The sequence below is a fragment of the Epinephelus moara genome, chromosome 10 (genome assembly GCF_006386435.1).
Source record: "Epinephelus moara isolate mb chromosome 10, YSFRI_EMoa_1.0, whole genome shotgun sequence".
NCBI lineage: Eukaryota > Metazoa > Chordata > Actinopteri > Perciformes > Serranidae > Epinephelus > Epinephelus moara.
Genome location: NC_065515.1, coordinates 20158263 through 20173458, shown reverse-complemented (window position 1 = coordinate 20173458; position 15196 = coordinate 20158263). Strand labels below are relative to the sequence as shown.

Genomic DNA, 15196 nt, shown 5'->3' with positions numbered 1-15196 from the left:
TTCAAATTAATTCTTGTTGGCAGTCAACTGACTTTCTGCTCCAACGCATGAAGCAAGCCATCTAAATAAAGCATATACAAACAATAATCGAAATGTATGTATGATTTGTAGTGTGGTATGTAAATGTGGTATTTAATGATAGGATGAAGGCCCTGACAATGAATTTTGACACTTAAGTATGAGTAAATGAGTCACTAAGGTAAACTGATCTGTAAACAACACAATATTAATTATTAAATCAGTGGTGTAAGGTAGTGACAATGGGGTCCTATTATGCCCTGGTTACAAGTCATGAAGCATCCACACACACACACACACACACACACACACACACACACACACAGTTTTAGGTATATATATATATTACACAGCAATCGTCATTACATATCTGTACAAGACAAATCTACAAAACAAATAGGAAATTATTAGTTTAACTTGATAGTTTTTATTGGTAAATTATAGTTTTTTAAATAGTTTATGTAGAATAAGTTTATAATTTGTTATAGATTGACACTGTTTTACAAAACCAGAAAACCATGATGGAGATGGGTTTGTCTTATTTAGGGCATGTATAGCACCACTTTTGTTTTAATGTGAGTTCTTCTTTGAACACGGGCATATTAATGAAAAAACATTGGCTGGCAGGAGGTTTGGGGTGACACCAGAGGACACTTGTCTCTCACAGGCCATCCACTGCGTATTTGCATCTGACCAAATGGTGTGACGCCGATGCCGGTGTGGTCAGTTTCCACCGTCTGCCAGTCACACACTGCGGGACAATACATCACATGTGGTTTGTCCTCGTTTTGTATGAAACCACCTGCAGGGAAAGTAGCTGCTTTGCAGAGTTTTCCATTTTCCACATCATTTGCAGAGGGGTTGTCCACATCACGCTTGGTTTACAGTGGCACTTTGTATATCTCGGCCACGAGGGCTGAATTTAGTCTTGCGAGAGTGAGTTTGTCGGGTGAGTGGTGGGTATGCCTCTGCTGTCTTGAAGTGGTTATTTTTGGATAGATAACTCACCTGTTTATACAACTGGCAACTAAAAGCAAATAATGTAATTCAGTATAATAGTTATTCTGTGTGCTTTCCAGTGGTACTGAAGAAACTGCTTCCGTCTCACAACTGTAGAAAGATTGACATCATGGCACCCAAGGATACTACACTGAAGGTAAAGTATCATCTTCAGGAGCATATTCTGGATGTAATGAAGTCTTATTTCCAAGGCTAAATACTGCGTCAGTATTAATTAATCTTCTCTGTGACTGATTTGTGGTTTTATTGTTGTTGTTGTTGCCTAAATATATTTGTTATCTTATTCTAGTGTCTCCCTCCGTCAGTCAGGCTCACAATGGTCGTGTTTCTCATTCTTATACCAGGTAGGCTTCTTGGTGTGCACAACATTGAGTATAAGGCATGCTTATATCAAATGTTTTTCCCCCCAAAATATAACCAAAAAGTTGCACAGAATGAAAAGTGCAGGGAAATGCATGTCTAATATGATTAGCCAGATACAGGAGGATTTAATTCTCTATATTGTGCGTTAATAGGGAAATAAGCTAATCAAAATCCCAATGATTACAGGGAACTAAAGCTGAGAGAGTTCCCTTAGTTTTTAATCCCTTTCGTTAGTTATAGTCTGCTGTATCGTTGGAAATAAGCCAAATGTTTAGGGTGGAAGTTTTAATTTTCTAATCTTCTCCTCAGCTGCAGGCAGTGCCAGACAGGTGAACTGCTCTCAGCCAAACCAACCAGCCCTGCTGGAAGCTCTGACTCCGATCTTTAACCTGAGCGCCATACGACCAGTCATGAACATGACAACCCGTACCACTGTCATGACATATTTCACCCTGTATGGGATACTGGGAGTGGTACGTTTCAGCTCTCAGTAGATAAGATAAGTAGTGTTATACAGTGTACTGAGTGTGTAAAGGTATTTTGGACGAGTATGTGGCACCTCCTTAGGATGAAACTCTTCAGATGCCAAATCATGTCATTTCTTACTCTCATTTCCAACCAACCTGAATCAAACCACTTCATTGTGTTTCTGGGCTCCACTCAGATTTCCTTTAGGATCTGTATGGTCCCCAAACAACACATCAGAAAACACTGTCTCTGTTTCTGTGCCTTAAAGCAGCTCTTCTTGTCTTCCAGGATGAAAAGGCTCAACTCTTGAACACATACCTTTGGCTACATTATGTATGTACTGCAATCATCCATCTTTATTTCTCAGTCAGTCATGTAGGGACAACTGTGGGATTATGTCTGTGATGATGTGACTATTACTTATACCATACCGGCTCTGTGCACTGACACCAGTTGTATTGTTTTAGTGGTGGATGAACGAGTTTGTCAGCTGGGACCCAAGCCAGTGTGGCAACGACAGGATTACTCTCCCAAGAAAAAAGTTTTGGGTGCCAGATATTGTGATCAATGAATTGTGAGTCCACTGTTTATGCTGTTTATACAAAGCATGTCAAACACACAAAGTTTCTCTTCTATTTTTCCAAAAGTAAATAATTTCCTAAAACGGCTGGGCACTGTATTTTTTTCCAAATGTTACTCTAACAGGAGTTAATAGGGCATTTTTAGCTGTGGATTCATATACATTAGTGCTCTAGTGAGTATTTGGGCAACAGGGCAGTGTACGTGGGATTGAATCAAAGACAACCGCAGTGTCTATTTGTTGTAATGACGGAAAAAGCCTACCAACGGCATGACTCATTAATTTGTTGTCAGGTTTTGGCTTAACAGGCAGTACTTGTTTGAAAGACCAGATTGTTGTTGCTATTTTTGTTTTTTGGGATGTAATGACGCTTATAAAGAGGTGACTCATCTAAATTCTGAAATTAAAGGTGCCACGCTCTAATTTTACATTTCACTCATCACTCTTGATGCTTGTTCCTGTCTTGCAGTATGGATGAAAACACAGCCCCGTTTGTCCCATATGTGTACCTGTATAGCGACGGTAGGGTGCACGATGCTCAACCGGTCAAAGTCGTCAGCTCCTGTAACCTCGATATCTACACGTTCCCCTTCGATATACAGAACTGCACTTTGACTTTCAACTCCTACATCCACTTCGGTAAGACACTTCACCAAATGTGTCATTTAAAGACTTCTGTATGCTGGTTTGGACAAAAGTGTCCAAGAGATGTAAATGTAAGAGACATAAAGTAATCTTTGTCCCTTATGTAAGCATTGATGCATGTTGACATGTTTGGATGTGGCACGGTGGTGCAGTGGTTAGCATTGTACCCTCACAGTACGTGAGTAAGAAGTCCGGCTTCCTCCCACAGTCCAAAGACATGCAGGTTAATTTTTGACTCTAAATTGGCCGTTGGTGTAAATGTGAGTGTGAATGGTTGTCTGTCTCTATGTGTCAGGCCTGTGATAGTCTGGCGACCTGTCCAGGGTGTACCCCGCCTCTTGCCCTATGTCAGCTGGGATAGGCTCCAGCCCCTCGCGACCCCCAAAAGGACAGGCGTTTACGGAAAATGAATGAATGAATAAAGGAACAGTGTGTAAGATTTTAGGGGATTTAGTGACATCTAGTGGTGAGGATTGCAGATTGCAACCAGCTGAAACTTCTCCCAGCTAGATTTTCTTCAGTGTTCACGGTTAAAGAGTTTTTTTTTTATGGAGAACCGAATTACCCGCAGAGGTCTCCTCCTCCTCTCCAAATGTAACGGACCCAGTGATTTAAAACAGTAAAAAAACACAGAATACAGGTTTCATGTTTTTTCTAGTGTTTGTCGTGAAGTTGCTGCTAACTACGGTGGCTGACATGAAAACACAAATGGCCCTATCTAGAGCCAGTGTTTGGTTTGTCCCTTCTTCCTTCTCTGGACGAGGACCCGCCCTCTTTGTTAATTTTAATGGCTGATTCTAAGGTAAAGAAAACACGAATATTCTCATTGTCAGGTGATTATATATAAATGAAAGCATACTTATGGTATTGTATTCCATTTGTGCCACTATATACCCCTAAATTTTACACATTGGACCTTACATAAATTGTGTTTGTTGTGGAGTTACCAAAAGTTTTGTGTGATGTGTGTTATCTTACATTTCCTGTGTTTCTGGGGAATATTTTATTGTTGATGCACCATGACAAAAAATCTGCTGCATTAGAGTTAATGAAAATGGATTGGCCTTGGAACTTGACCTCAGAGTTGGGATGGTTATGAATATGTGGAAGGGATGAATATCTATAATACTTCCATGATTAGCCAGAGACAGACAAGAAACATGAATAAAACATATATAATCCATACCAATTTTTTGAAACTATGAATTCCTGTAATGTGGACATGTAATGTGACTTAACAGGATAATGCATTTCTCTGTTTTTCTCTCCCCAGCAATGGACATAAAGATTAAGCTGGGGAAGGCTGCAGATCACATCACAGAGCACTCCAAGAATGTGATGACCACCATGGGGGAGTGGGAGCTGCTGGAAATTACTGCCCACAAACAAAACCAAGGACATGATGATGGCTCTTACGTCGACGAGCTTGCATTTCATGTAGGTTGATTTTAAAGTCTGTAAAGCGCACAAAGTGGACACTATTTTTCATTTCGCTCTAAGATTATAACAGTGTGGTTGAAGGAAAGAAAACCTATGTTGTGAAACTTCTTACTTTACTAAATAATTCTGCCTGAAACGTTTGACGTGTATTCGTCAACGACATTAAGTGGGTGGCTGTTATGACAACAGTATGTGCACAGAAAAGGTATCGACACAGTGTTTTGTTTCTTCCCTCTGCAGATCAGAGTGAGGCGCCGTGCTACCCTGTATGTGGTGAACCTCCTGATCCCCAGCTGCTTCCTCATCACAGTGGACCTCTTCAGCTTCCTGCTGCCTCCCCACAGTGTGGACCGTTCCTCCTTCAAGATGACCCTCATCCTGGGCTACACCGTCTTCCTGCTCATCATGACCGACCTGCTGCCTATCACCGGAAACACCATACCTCTCATGAGTCAGTGTTATTCAGCCTCTGAAAACTAAAACCTGTCACTTGTAACTTGCTTTTAAATGTGTTTGTTTTGTTCTGCTGTTGCTCTAGTTGTTATTGAGAAGCATCTTTTGACGCACATGAGCTGCTGTGCGAGGAGCGTTAACTGCCATGTATTGGGTGGTCCAAAGTGTAAAGAATGATGTACTGATAATCTTGATTTATAAAGCGCTTTTCAAAACAGAGTTACAAAGTGCTTTACATGTCAATTATTAAAACAGACAAGACATGAAAACAACTTTTAAAAGAACTGATAAAAACACAGGAAATAAGACTCAAGTAAAATCAGGAAAGGCTCTCCGATAAAAGTATGTTTTAAGAAGCGACTTAAAAGAGACCACTGACCCGGCTGACCTCATTTTCTTGGGCAGACTATTCCCGAGCCTCGGGACCCTGACAGCAAATGCTCTGTCCCCTTTAGTTTTCAGCCAGGCCTCTGGAACAAACAAAAGACCTCCTTCCTGAGGACCTCAAGGTATGTCCTGGCGTGTACTAGTGGTGGGCAAAGCAATTCTTTAGATGTTACTGAATCACTAGAATCAGTTCATTAAAAAGATTTGTTCAAAAGATTCGTTCACCGAATCGTTCAGTGCTTGGTGGGAGGAGCCCTGACTGTGTACTGCGTAGTCCGACTCACTGAACTGATACACGGCTGAGCTGCTGCTGCGTCTGCCCTGCACTGGTGAGTCTCATCACTGGCCAGCCTAACGTGTTAAGTTTGTTTATCTGGAAACTAAGTTTGTTAAAACAATGGGGAGGTGTGTGATTGTGTTCATGTGGCTTGACTCCTGGCTACATTAGCTTGGAGAAAACGGTCCCTATGAAAGTGTATGGCTGAGAAGAAATGATTTGAATCACTGAGGGATCGGGGTTACGTCGTTCACCGAGTGATTCGTCACGCGGTAGGCAGTCCCTCCCTGCACCCTGGCTGCCTTGGACTTGAGTTCCACTCCTAGCCTGCACGCTCACTTCTGAGCTCAACTTAACTGAGAAATGAACGAATCGGTTCCAGAAGTGATTCAATTCAGTACGTTCACTCAACAGATTCGTTCTTTTGAACGATTCGTTCGCGAACGACACAGCACTAGCATGTACGACATCATGAGGTCGGAGATACTGCTAACACAGAGACCATGAAGAGCCTTCAATGTAATCAGTAAAATCTTAAAATCTATTCTGCAACATGTTGGGAGCCAGCGTGAAGATGCTAAAACTGGAGCGATGTGATCACGTCTCTTGGTTCTGATTAAAAGCAAGAGCTCTCTCTTGACACTATTGTGCTTAAACAAACTGCTGTTATGCTGAAATGCCATCATCACTCAATCATTTCACATGTTCAGTTAATGTCAGCCTGTAGGGACATGTGGGTCTGTGGTCCCTAGCGAGCTGTTGCCATCATAATTAAAGATCTTACAGGTTTTCATTGGAGGAAAAGTCACGCTTCCAAAGATCTTATGCACATGGGTATTTGGTGCAGATAGTCTTAGAATTAGCTACAATTTTGATTTCTGTGCCTCATTTCATATACAGATACTGTGGGCAAATGAAAGTTTTCATTTTTGACCCTCACTGGCAACTGTCCACCCAAAACACCCATTGCCCTGTCTCTCTGCCAGATGTGTTCTTCTCCATCTGCTTGGCTCTGATGGTGGCCAGCCTACTGGAGACTATCCTCATCACCAACCTGCTGTATGGCGCGGATGACTTCCCTCCCGCCCCTCGCTGGATCCAAGTGTTTGTTCTGCAAATTCTGGGCCGTCTCGTTTGCCTGACTTGGAAGAGTAAAGGACCAAAAGATTCAGGTGGTTACATTCACAAAAGAAATCTAGAAATGTCCGAATATATGCAATGACTGAATGTACAGATCAGAGTAAATCAGGTGGATCAACATTGTTAACACACCACATTGATGGAGTGAATGAAATGATAATTTTCTCTCTTGCAAAAACTAGACAGGAAACCCAGCGCTGTGGTGGCACAGCGAAAAGCTGATGACGCACTTCCGTTGGAGAAGGGGCCAGCGGTGGAGGACAGTGCGGTTCAGGAGCTGAGGATCCTGGGCAGGGACCTCCAGGCCATCCGCCTCCAGGTGGAGAAGCAGCTGGTTCGAAGCCACAGCTCAGAGGAGTGGATCCAGGTGGGTTTCATCATAGACCGCCTGCTGTTCGGCCTCTACATCCTCTTCATATCAGTCAGCTTCATAACCATCATCATTATCTGGGTGAAGTCATACAATCAGTAGACAACGGCTGTCTGTTTTACAGGGCTCCATTTATGTAGTTAGAGACTCAAACGTGTGTTGAATTTTAATCAATAGATGATAATGCTGTTGTTTTGCTTGGAGCCAAGACATTTATACATACTCTCAAGTTATTGTGCTATTGTTAATAATAACAATCATCATTAATCTAACACTATTACATTAATTATATGTAGTTCTAAGCCTTTTGTGTTACACTGTGCCGCTTTAAAATGGAGAAAATCATGTATACAAAATAAAATTACTTAAGAAAAATACATTCAGTTTTCGATTGACATTCATTTCAGACATAATAATCATGTTCCAATTGTTTTCCTATCTATTCATTCATGTTAATGCCAGTTTTTGAACCCTATATTCTATTTTTCATTTTTATTACACAAACCAAAACACTCCAATTATCAAATAAGTTACTAAATACCAGCCATAAAAACCATGTATGTACACTCACACAGAGTGAGCAAGTCATTCGTTCCACAAATAAAAAAAAGGGTACACTACATGGCCAAAAGTATGTGGACAACAGTGCTGCAGGGATTAGTGAGCTCAAGCAGTGATGTTGGGCTTTAAGACTTGGCTCACAGTCATCGGAAAGGTTTGGGGTGGAGTTGAAGTTAGGGCTCTGAGCCACAGCGAAGCAAAATCACTGAATTATGTTGTATTAAGATGTCCCTAGCCCAACATACACCTCCATGTATTGTATCTTGTATCCAAACTTTTTTTTTCTTGTTTCTTTTCTAGTTAGTTTCAAGTAAATATCTTGCATCTGGATATGCAGAACTCACCAGGATGTAAGCAGAAGGGTAACATAATTTACCTAAACAGCATCTCTGTCTCCATGTGATCATATTTATAAGATCTGCGAAACAAAAATCTGCAAATTCGCACTAATTTAAGCATTCACACTTTCCCTTTTGGGTCTTAAATTTAAAGAAGTCCTTCTACTTTTTGATATCTTATGCTTTTCTACTGTTGGGACTTTGTGGGATTCAGGGCTTTGCAGGCATACCACAATTTCAATGAAGTCAAGATGCTTGTCTTAAAGTGCACTTATATTAAAACAAAAAAAAAATATAGAGATTTTTTTTTTTTAATTCCAGTTCTCTAGATCATGTCTGTAGTTGCCATCTAAAATATGTGTAGAAAACTTTACAGGACAGCCCTAACAGCCAGCACACCACTCAAACTAACAACCGCTTTTGACCCAATGTTAATGTTTTTAGTGCTGCCCGCTGAAAGTCAAGCCTTCTAAGGTTCTATTCATCTTCATCTCTGTGCTCATGCATGGTAAGTACAGCTTCTACTGTATTAAACAGTAATAGACACTGATTTCCAAGAGCTAATTATTTCACAGTTATTATTCAAGTCAGTCTTTCCAGTATCAAAATATATGAAGGAAGTCAAAAGGCATTGTAATGGTTTAGCAAACTAAAGCCACTGTGTGTAATCAAGAGAGGAAGTTTATACTTACTGAACGTTGATACTCATGTTATCAGTAGACGTCTCTCCAGAGTACACGTTTCAGATTCTTAGTCGCAAAGTCCAGCCTCAGCCTCACAGATTTTAACACCTGTTAAAAGGGTTAAAGTTTGTGTGGGTTTGGTTTGTCCCGCTGTGATATGGCAGAGGTGTGACATCTGTGTCACTGATTATTTGAGACCTTTGCACACTCTTCAGTCTGGAGTCCGTCTGGCATTGTGTTGGTGACTAATCCACACTTCCTGCTGCTTTAATGCTAAATGCAGGATGACACACAGCACTTGTAGTCAGTTAAATTTGTGAGTGTCCTTCAGGCCACTAGGAAGACATTGAGATTAGGGGTTCATCTGAGAGGTTTTGCCACAGGCCAAAAAATCTCCTCCCACAAAATGTGTCACTGAAATAACCGAAAAAAGTCTCACCACCAAACCACGCTGACTCACCATCATTACATGTTTTGCCTCTCTTATGCTAAATAAGAATGCAGACTTTGTGCAAATTACTTTACAATCTTCAGTTTTTGAAGTTCATACTTTTGGGGAATACCTTTACTTGCTGTTTGTTGCAGCCGATGTACATCAACTGTACATTTCGTTTGTCCTCCATAGTTCCGTGCAGTTCCATCATGCTGAACTGCTCTCGACCAGACCCGCCCTCCCTGCTGGAGGCTCTCCAACCGGTCTTCAAACTGAGCTCCATTCGACCTGTCATGGATTTGTCCAACCCCACTAATGTCAGCATCGACTTCACCCTGTTTGGCATTTTGGGGGTGGTAAGGAACACTACATTAACCTATAACTTATTCACCATTAGGCCATGCTTGATTGTGTCTGATTGTAAAGAGTGTAATCTACTTTTATTTGCAGACTAATAACTTAGCCAACAGGGCTATTTCATTACATTTAATGTTTTTGAGTCTCTATACAGTCTAATTTCACCTGTCCATAAAAGAAAATGCTTGTAGTGAAGGAATGCATTCGACTGAATGTTGTTTCATTTATAGGATGAGAAGGCCCAAGTCCTGAAAACGTTTATTTGGCAGGAATTAGTAAGTACTCCCTTTACAATCAACTTCTCATTTTATTAGCAATAATAAAATTATTTACCTCTCAGGCTTGAGAATCAGAAAAAAACTTGGAGAAGTTTGGAATAAGTTTTAAGGCAGATAACGCTCTATACCAGCAAAAGAACACAAGCTACTACATAAGGTAAATATTAACAATAAAATAAAATAAAATAATATTAAATTAAATAATATAAAATTAAATTAAATTAAATTAAATTAAATCATCACAGTGTAGTGTAACTTAAATTGGCAAATAAAAAATGTACACTGCTGGTCCTTAATTCTGTGAAAATGGGACCACTGGACATGTCAAAGCGTAACCAGCTGGTCACATCCTAACATCACCTGAAAGCTGTTATACTGTATGTAGTCAGGTACATATTTGTTGAATCTGTCTGATTCATGTTGCAGGAATGGAGAAATAACTTTGTCCGCTGGGACCCAGAACAGTGCGGTTCTACATGGATTACAATTCCAAGGAAACTGCTCTGGGTACCAGACGTGGTCATCAATGAATTGTAAGTACCAGCTCCTCTATAGAGAAGTGTAGCCTTAGCTTTTGATTTTTCAGCCTAGATTTGGTTGTGACCTGCACCACCTCCCCTCATACATAACAAACAGTCCCTTACTGGCTTCCATGTCTTTTCTCATCCTGCAGTATGGAGAAGAACTCAGCTCCATTCGTCCCATACAGCTATCTGTTTCATGACGGCTTGGTGATCGATAAACAGCCTGTCAAAGTCATCAGCTCCTGCAGGCTCGACATCTACACGTTTCCATTTGACATCCAGAACTGCAGTTTAAGCTTCAACCCCTACATACACCTCCGTAAGCAGAACTTAATCTTAATTTTACTTGAGATATACAGATTGTTGCATTCGTTGTAAAGTCAGTGGTGCAGGTGGGCATTTTTGTAATTAATTGTAAATGGATTAAATCTCACAAAAGTATATTTTCCTTTCAGTAAAAGATCTGCGACTTAACGTCTCATCAACTGTAGAGGACATTTTTAAAAACTCCAAAGAAGTGATGACAACTATGGGCGAGTGGGAACTGGTTGGAATCGCAGTGAAGATATCTGAAATACCAGCTGGTGATGAATATTACCACGAGATTCGCTTCTTTGTAAGGAAATACTGCAGACTGTAACCTTATTGTACTCTTTTATTTTTTTTTATACAATGGGAAAGGTGAGAGGAAGATTCAGGAGGAAGAACAGGTTTGAAAGTCTTTTGGGCAGCAGCACTTACTTACACCAAACTTTCCATTTTAATTCTAATTTATATTTCAGAGGTTTCTACAGAGGGGTTTTGGTCATGTGTCATTTATAGTGACATTTTATTCCTGAAGCCAAAATTGATCTTTTAAATGGCTGTTGGCAGTATTTTCTGATTTATGCAGTGATAAAAAGAGATATCTAAAATTCCCTCTGTTAAAACCTTTGACTCTATTGTGACAGCACTATTGACTCTATTGTGACAGCAACTGGCTTCATCCAGTGGTGAGAGTGGACTCAAGTGCACGATTCTTGAAACAGTTTGGGTAAAACAACTCAGTCTTTACTGGTCAAAAGGTAGGTTCAGTACATAGATGGACAGGGATGAGGCAAAGGCAGAGTCACTCAACAGGCTAAATCCAAAAAAAAAACAAGAAAAGGACACGGGGAAACAAAAGGCTGGAGCACCAGACACACAAGCAGCTAAGATGAACTGGCACTGAGAGGAAACAAGACACACACTAAATACTGTGGTGAGGGGAAGGATAAGGAGACACAGGTGAGGCTAATCAGGGTGGGACAGCCAATCAGACACAGGTGAAGTCATCAGAAGGGAGGGAAAACACACAGGGGCAGGAAGTGAAGTGATCTGAAACGAGAGGAGATGTGAGTTTCAAAGTAAAACAGGAAACAACATGAATGAATGACATAAAAAACATAACCTAAGAAACTTGAGCTGTGACAAATACCTGTAGGCATTTGCAGCTTTTTGCAATAGATATTTTTCCAAGCATTTCAAACACGACAAACGTCTTAGACCTGTATTAATACTTGTAAACTGACAAATAATCACATTTCATTCATTGGCTGTGTAAAATGGAGAAACATCATACAATTAGATCACCAGTTAGTCACAGCTACACTGTACAAGTCTAACATTGAGGTTTACCAGCTGCTGTATATCTGTCAACACTGCTACAGGTGTCAGTGAGGCGCCGGGCCACCCTGTACGTGGTGAACCTGCTGATCCCCAGCTGCTTCCTCATCACAGTGGACCTCTTCAGCTTCCTTCTGCCTCCCAAGAGCGTCGACAGGTCCTTGTTCAAGATGACCCTCATCCTGGGCTACACCGTCTTCCTGCTCATCATGAACGACATGCTGCCTGTCACTGGAAACACCATACCTCTCATAAGTCAGTTGACATTACCTTCTACTCATGCAAGGGTCACTAGTAGCCAACAATTCTGAATGATGAGTGTTATTATGGTCATTAAGTAGATGTAAAAACATACTGAAGGCCAACCTGACCATCACAAATTCTCACTCCGACCTCGTCACATATCAATGTTTGGCCATGGACTCCAAGTCCAGGTACGACATGCAAGGTACCCTGGGTGTGTTGGCTGTTGACGTTACGGGACGCCATGTCAAGTTCTGCCTGTTACATGCATTGTCTTCTTTCAAAGTACACTTCCATTTTCACAAGAAATTATATACAGTCTCTTTCAAAATAATCGCAATAAGCCGGTACAACATCGCAAATTGACATTTTATTTCCTTCAACAACTAACGCACATGGTTAGGTTTAGCAAAAAAGAACAGGGTTTGACCTGGCCAGCACCAAAAAAGTACACAAAGTTCAACACAGTGGTTTTAGCAGCTAGAGAGGCAAATATTTCCCTCACACGGTAGTAGAAATCAAAACAAAGCTAAAAGGCAAGTGACTCATCAGAAGGACAGAAACACGATTCCGAATGAATGATAATCCAAAGCAAGCAATTCTTTGCTGGCGCATACGCCATGTCATCCAGTTCCAAGTGTCAACATTTGTCTAAAGGTTTAGGCCTTTGATTTTTGGATTTTTCTGCCTGGATTTAACTTGCATTTGTCTGTGAAGCAGCCCTGTATAAAAAGCATTCATTATTCTCCCAGATGTGTTCCTGTGTCTGTGTCTGTCTCTGATGGTGGCGAGTCTACTGGAGACTATCGTCATCACCAACCTGCTGTGTGGCTCCGCTCACTACTCTCCAGTCCCTCGCTGGGTCCGAGTGTTTGTCATTCACATCCTGGGCCGCCTGGTGTGGCTTCCTCCAAAGCCTGGAGACCTAGAGGACACGGTCATCCAAAATCCTGCCGCACAAGGTATATTGTTGTATCTAAGACCTGGGAAGTGGTTTAACACAAGTGAAACTGTTCATGCAATTATGTGCCGCCATCACCTCCTCCCTGATCTCCTCCACAACAGAAATGACCTCTCTGGTGGTGGAGGACAGGGGGGCTCCAGAACAGAAGGGATCGCTGGATGGGGACAAGGCCCTGCAGGAGCTGAGGAGCCTGGGCAGGGACCTCCAGGCCATCCACCTCCAGGTGAAGCAGCAGCTGGTTGGAAGCCAGAGCTCAGAGGAGTGGATCCAGGTGGGTTTCATCATCGACCGCCTGCTGTTCGGCCTCTACGTCCTCTTCATATCAGTCAGCTTCATTACCATCACCATCATGTGGTGGCAGTCGTACAGCACATCTGGATTATGATTTTAAGTTTGGGTTTTTTTCCATATTTGGGGCAAGTTTCTGAATGATCAGTTGTTAACATGCTTTCACACATTCAGAGGAAGGTTGAGGGTCGGTTGAATTTTTGCATTTGAAAGTATAATGTTGCACCTTTTCACAATTCATCCTGTTTTGTGTTATATTCTATAATTTAAAATGATTTTGTTAAAAGTTCTTTATAAGGACACTGGGACTCAGGAACAAACATGTGAAAGAGTTAACAGTCCTGCTGAGTCTTATCTGGCATTGTCAGTAAATCAGCAAATATTTGCATACTTCAACAGACCACTGGACTCGCAGTAATCACTTTACTCTGGAGGTCTCCAGTACACGAAACAGATGCGTCTTACAAGTTCTTCTATTTGCCCTTTTTTTCCTGGGATATTTTTTTATTTGACAATAAAAACAGTTTTTGCTCATGATTAATGAGTGTATTAGAAATCCTTCATTGCAATATTGTTTTGTGATTTTAGAACATAATTGGATTTTGATCAAGGTAAGAGGTGTTTCCCAAAACCATCTTAACTGAAGACAGTCTTGATGACACTGATGATTATAAGTTAACGAGGGTCTACCACAGGAGTGGAAAAAACTCTCCTACCTTATAAGATCAGTTGTTATTGGGACTGTAATTCTCTGTAGTATAATGCACTAAGACATGAGAATATATTATACCCATTAACTGTAGTTCCTCCTTTGCATTTAATATTGATAATTATATGTAACGAAATGAAATAATAATAATATAATAAAACAAGCTGCCATGGTCTTTATGGATATCATCTCATGTGTGTTTCTTTATCTCTTTACACCTGATTACATCCAGCTTAGATTCTTGGCACCACACACCTGGAACAAATTTCAGTGTACTTTGAAGCTTGATACTCTGGTCCCAATGGGTCATTTAAGGAATCTACTCAAAATACTGTTCTTAACTTGTTTTAACTGACTCATTATAATATGATAAAATACGATACAAAATAAAAAAATAAAAAAATAATTCAAATATAAAAATATCTTTAAATATTATTCAAAAAGTATATCTATATATATATATATATATATAGTTCTGTATTGTACTTTTTAAATAGGTTGTTTTATGTTGTTATTTATGTACTCAGGTCCCTCTTGAAAATGAGATCTCTATCTCAACAGGATTTGCCTAATTAAATAAAGGTTTATCTAAATGAGTGCAGAGCAGAAGTTTAACCCTATGGGCCCTAGGCGTTTTGGGGTATTTTTACTGCCTTTACTTTTAAGCTCATATCACAGTCATTATAAAGGCTACATACACATGCTATATCTTGTTTTGTTTTTTTTCCAGGACAATCTGGGCTAACCAGATTTGCCATCATTTCATGTCCTTCTATGTGCCTGTATTTTATATTAATTTTTATATTACTGAAACAAACAAATCCATGTTACTAAATTCTTACATTTTTACATGTATCTCAGCATAGCAAGTTGGAAAATGACATATTCTGCCATGTCTGAAGAGGGGAGACTCTCTGGAATCTGGCAATATAAGAACCATGATGCTGGGACATTCTGTCACTTCACAGTTGTCCAAAACATGTGGTTTGTGCAAGGCGGACATGATTGCCAGT

At 40.5% G+C, this 15196-nt stretch overlaps 2 protein-coding genes across 3 annotated transcripts; both read left to right on the top strand.

Moving 5' to 3' along the window:
* Positions 1 to 2: 2 nt before the first annotated feature.
* On the top strand, positions 3 to 7479 carry LOC126397183 (5-hydroxytryptamine receptor 3A-like). The gene is made up of 10 exons (XM_050055764.1): positions 3 to 1174; positions 1328 to 1382; positions 1711 to 1874; positions 2158 to 2202; positions 2337 to 2443; positions 2919 to 3088; positions 4368 to 4531; positions 4775 to 4985; positions 6638 to 6823; positions 6974 to 7479. Exons 1-10 carry the CDS (start codon positions 1148 to 1150, stop codon positions 7261 to 7263), a joined length of 1419 nt encoding a protein of 472 aa, XP_049911721.1. The 5' UTR covers positions 3 to 1147; the 3' UTR covers positions 7264 to 7479.
* Positions 7480 to 9127: 1648 nt separating this feature from the next.
* On the top strand, positions 9128 to 14479 carry LOC126397182 (5-hydroxytryptamine receptor 3C-like). 2 transcript variants are annotated; one of them, XM_050055762.1, is made up of 8 exons: positions 9128 to 9532; positions 9764 to 9808; positions 10238 to 10344; positions 10485 to 10654; positions 10791 to 10951; positions 12024 to 12234; positions 12975 to 13184; positions 13288 to 14479. In XM_050055762.1, exons 1-8 carry the CDS (start codon positions 9242 to 9244, stop codon positions 13569 to 13571), a joined length of 1479 nt encoding a protein of 492 aa, XP_049911719.1. In that variant the 5' UTR covers positions 9128 to 9241; the 3' UTR covers positions 13572 to 14479. The 2 variants fall into 2 exon arrangements, with proteins under 2 accessions (XP_049911719.1, XP_049911720.1); XM_050055763.1 differs by lacking the exon at positions 10791 to 10951.
* The last annotated feature ends 717 nt before the right edge of the window (positions 14480 to 15196 follow it).

What these genes read in the sequence shown, in the direction of transcription:
- LOC126397183 (XM_050055764.1), top strand. Translation starts at nt 1,148, where the DNA reads ATGGCACCCAAGGATACTACACTGAAG. An exon ending in TCGACGAGCTTGCATTTCAT is followed by an intron (nt 4,532 to 4,774) that starts GTAGGTTGATTT and finishes TTCCCTCTGCAG; the next exon opens with ATCAGAGTGAGGCGCCGTGC. An exon ending in TAAAGGACCAAAAGATTCAG is followed by an intron (nt 6,824 to 6,973) that starts GTGGTTACATTC and finishes TGCAAAAACTAG; the next exon opens with ACAGGAAACCCAGCGCTGTG.
- LOC126397182 (XM_050055762.1), top strand. Translation starts at nt 9,242, where the DNA reads ATGCAGACTTTGTGCAAATTACTTTACAATCTTCAGTTTTTGAAGTTC. An exon ending in TGTTTGGCATTTTGGGGGTG is followed by an intron (nt 9,533 to 9,763) that starts GTAAGGAACACT and finishes TTTCATTTATAG; the next exon opens with GATGAGAAGGCCCAAGTCCT. An exon ending in AAACACCATACCTCTCATAA is followed by an intron (nt 12,235 to 12,974) that starts GTCAGTTGACAT and finishes TTATTCTCCCAG; the next exon opens with ATGTGTTCCTGTGTCTGTGT.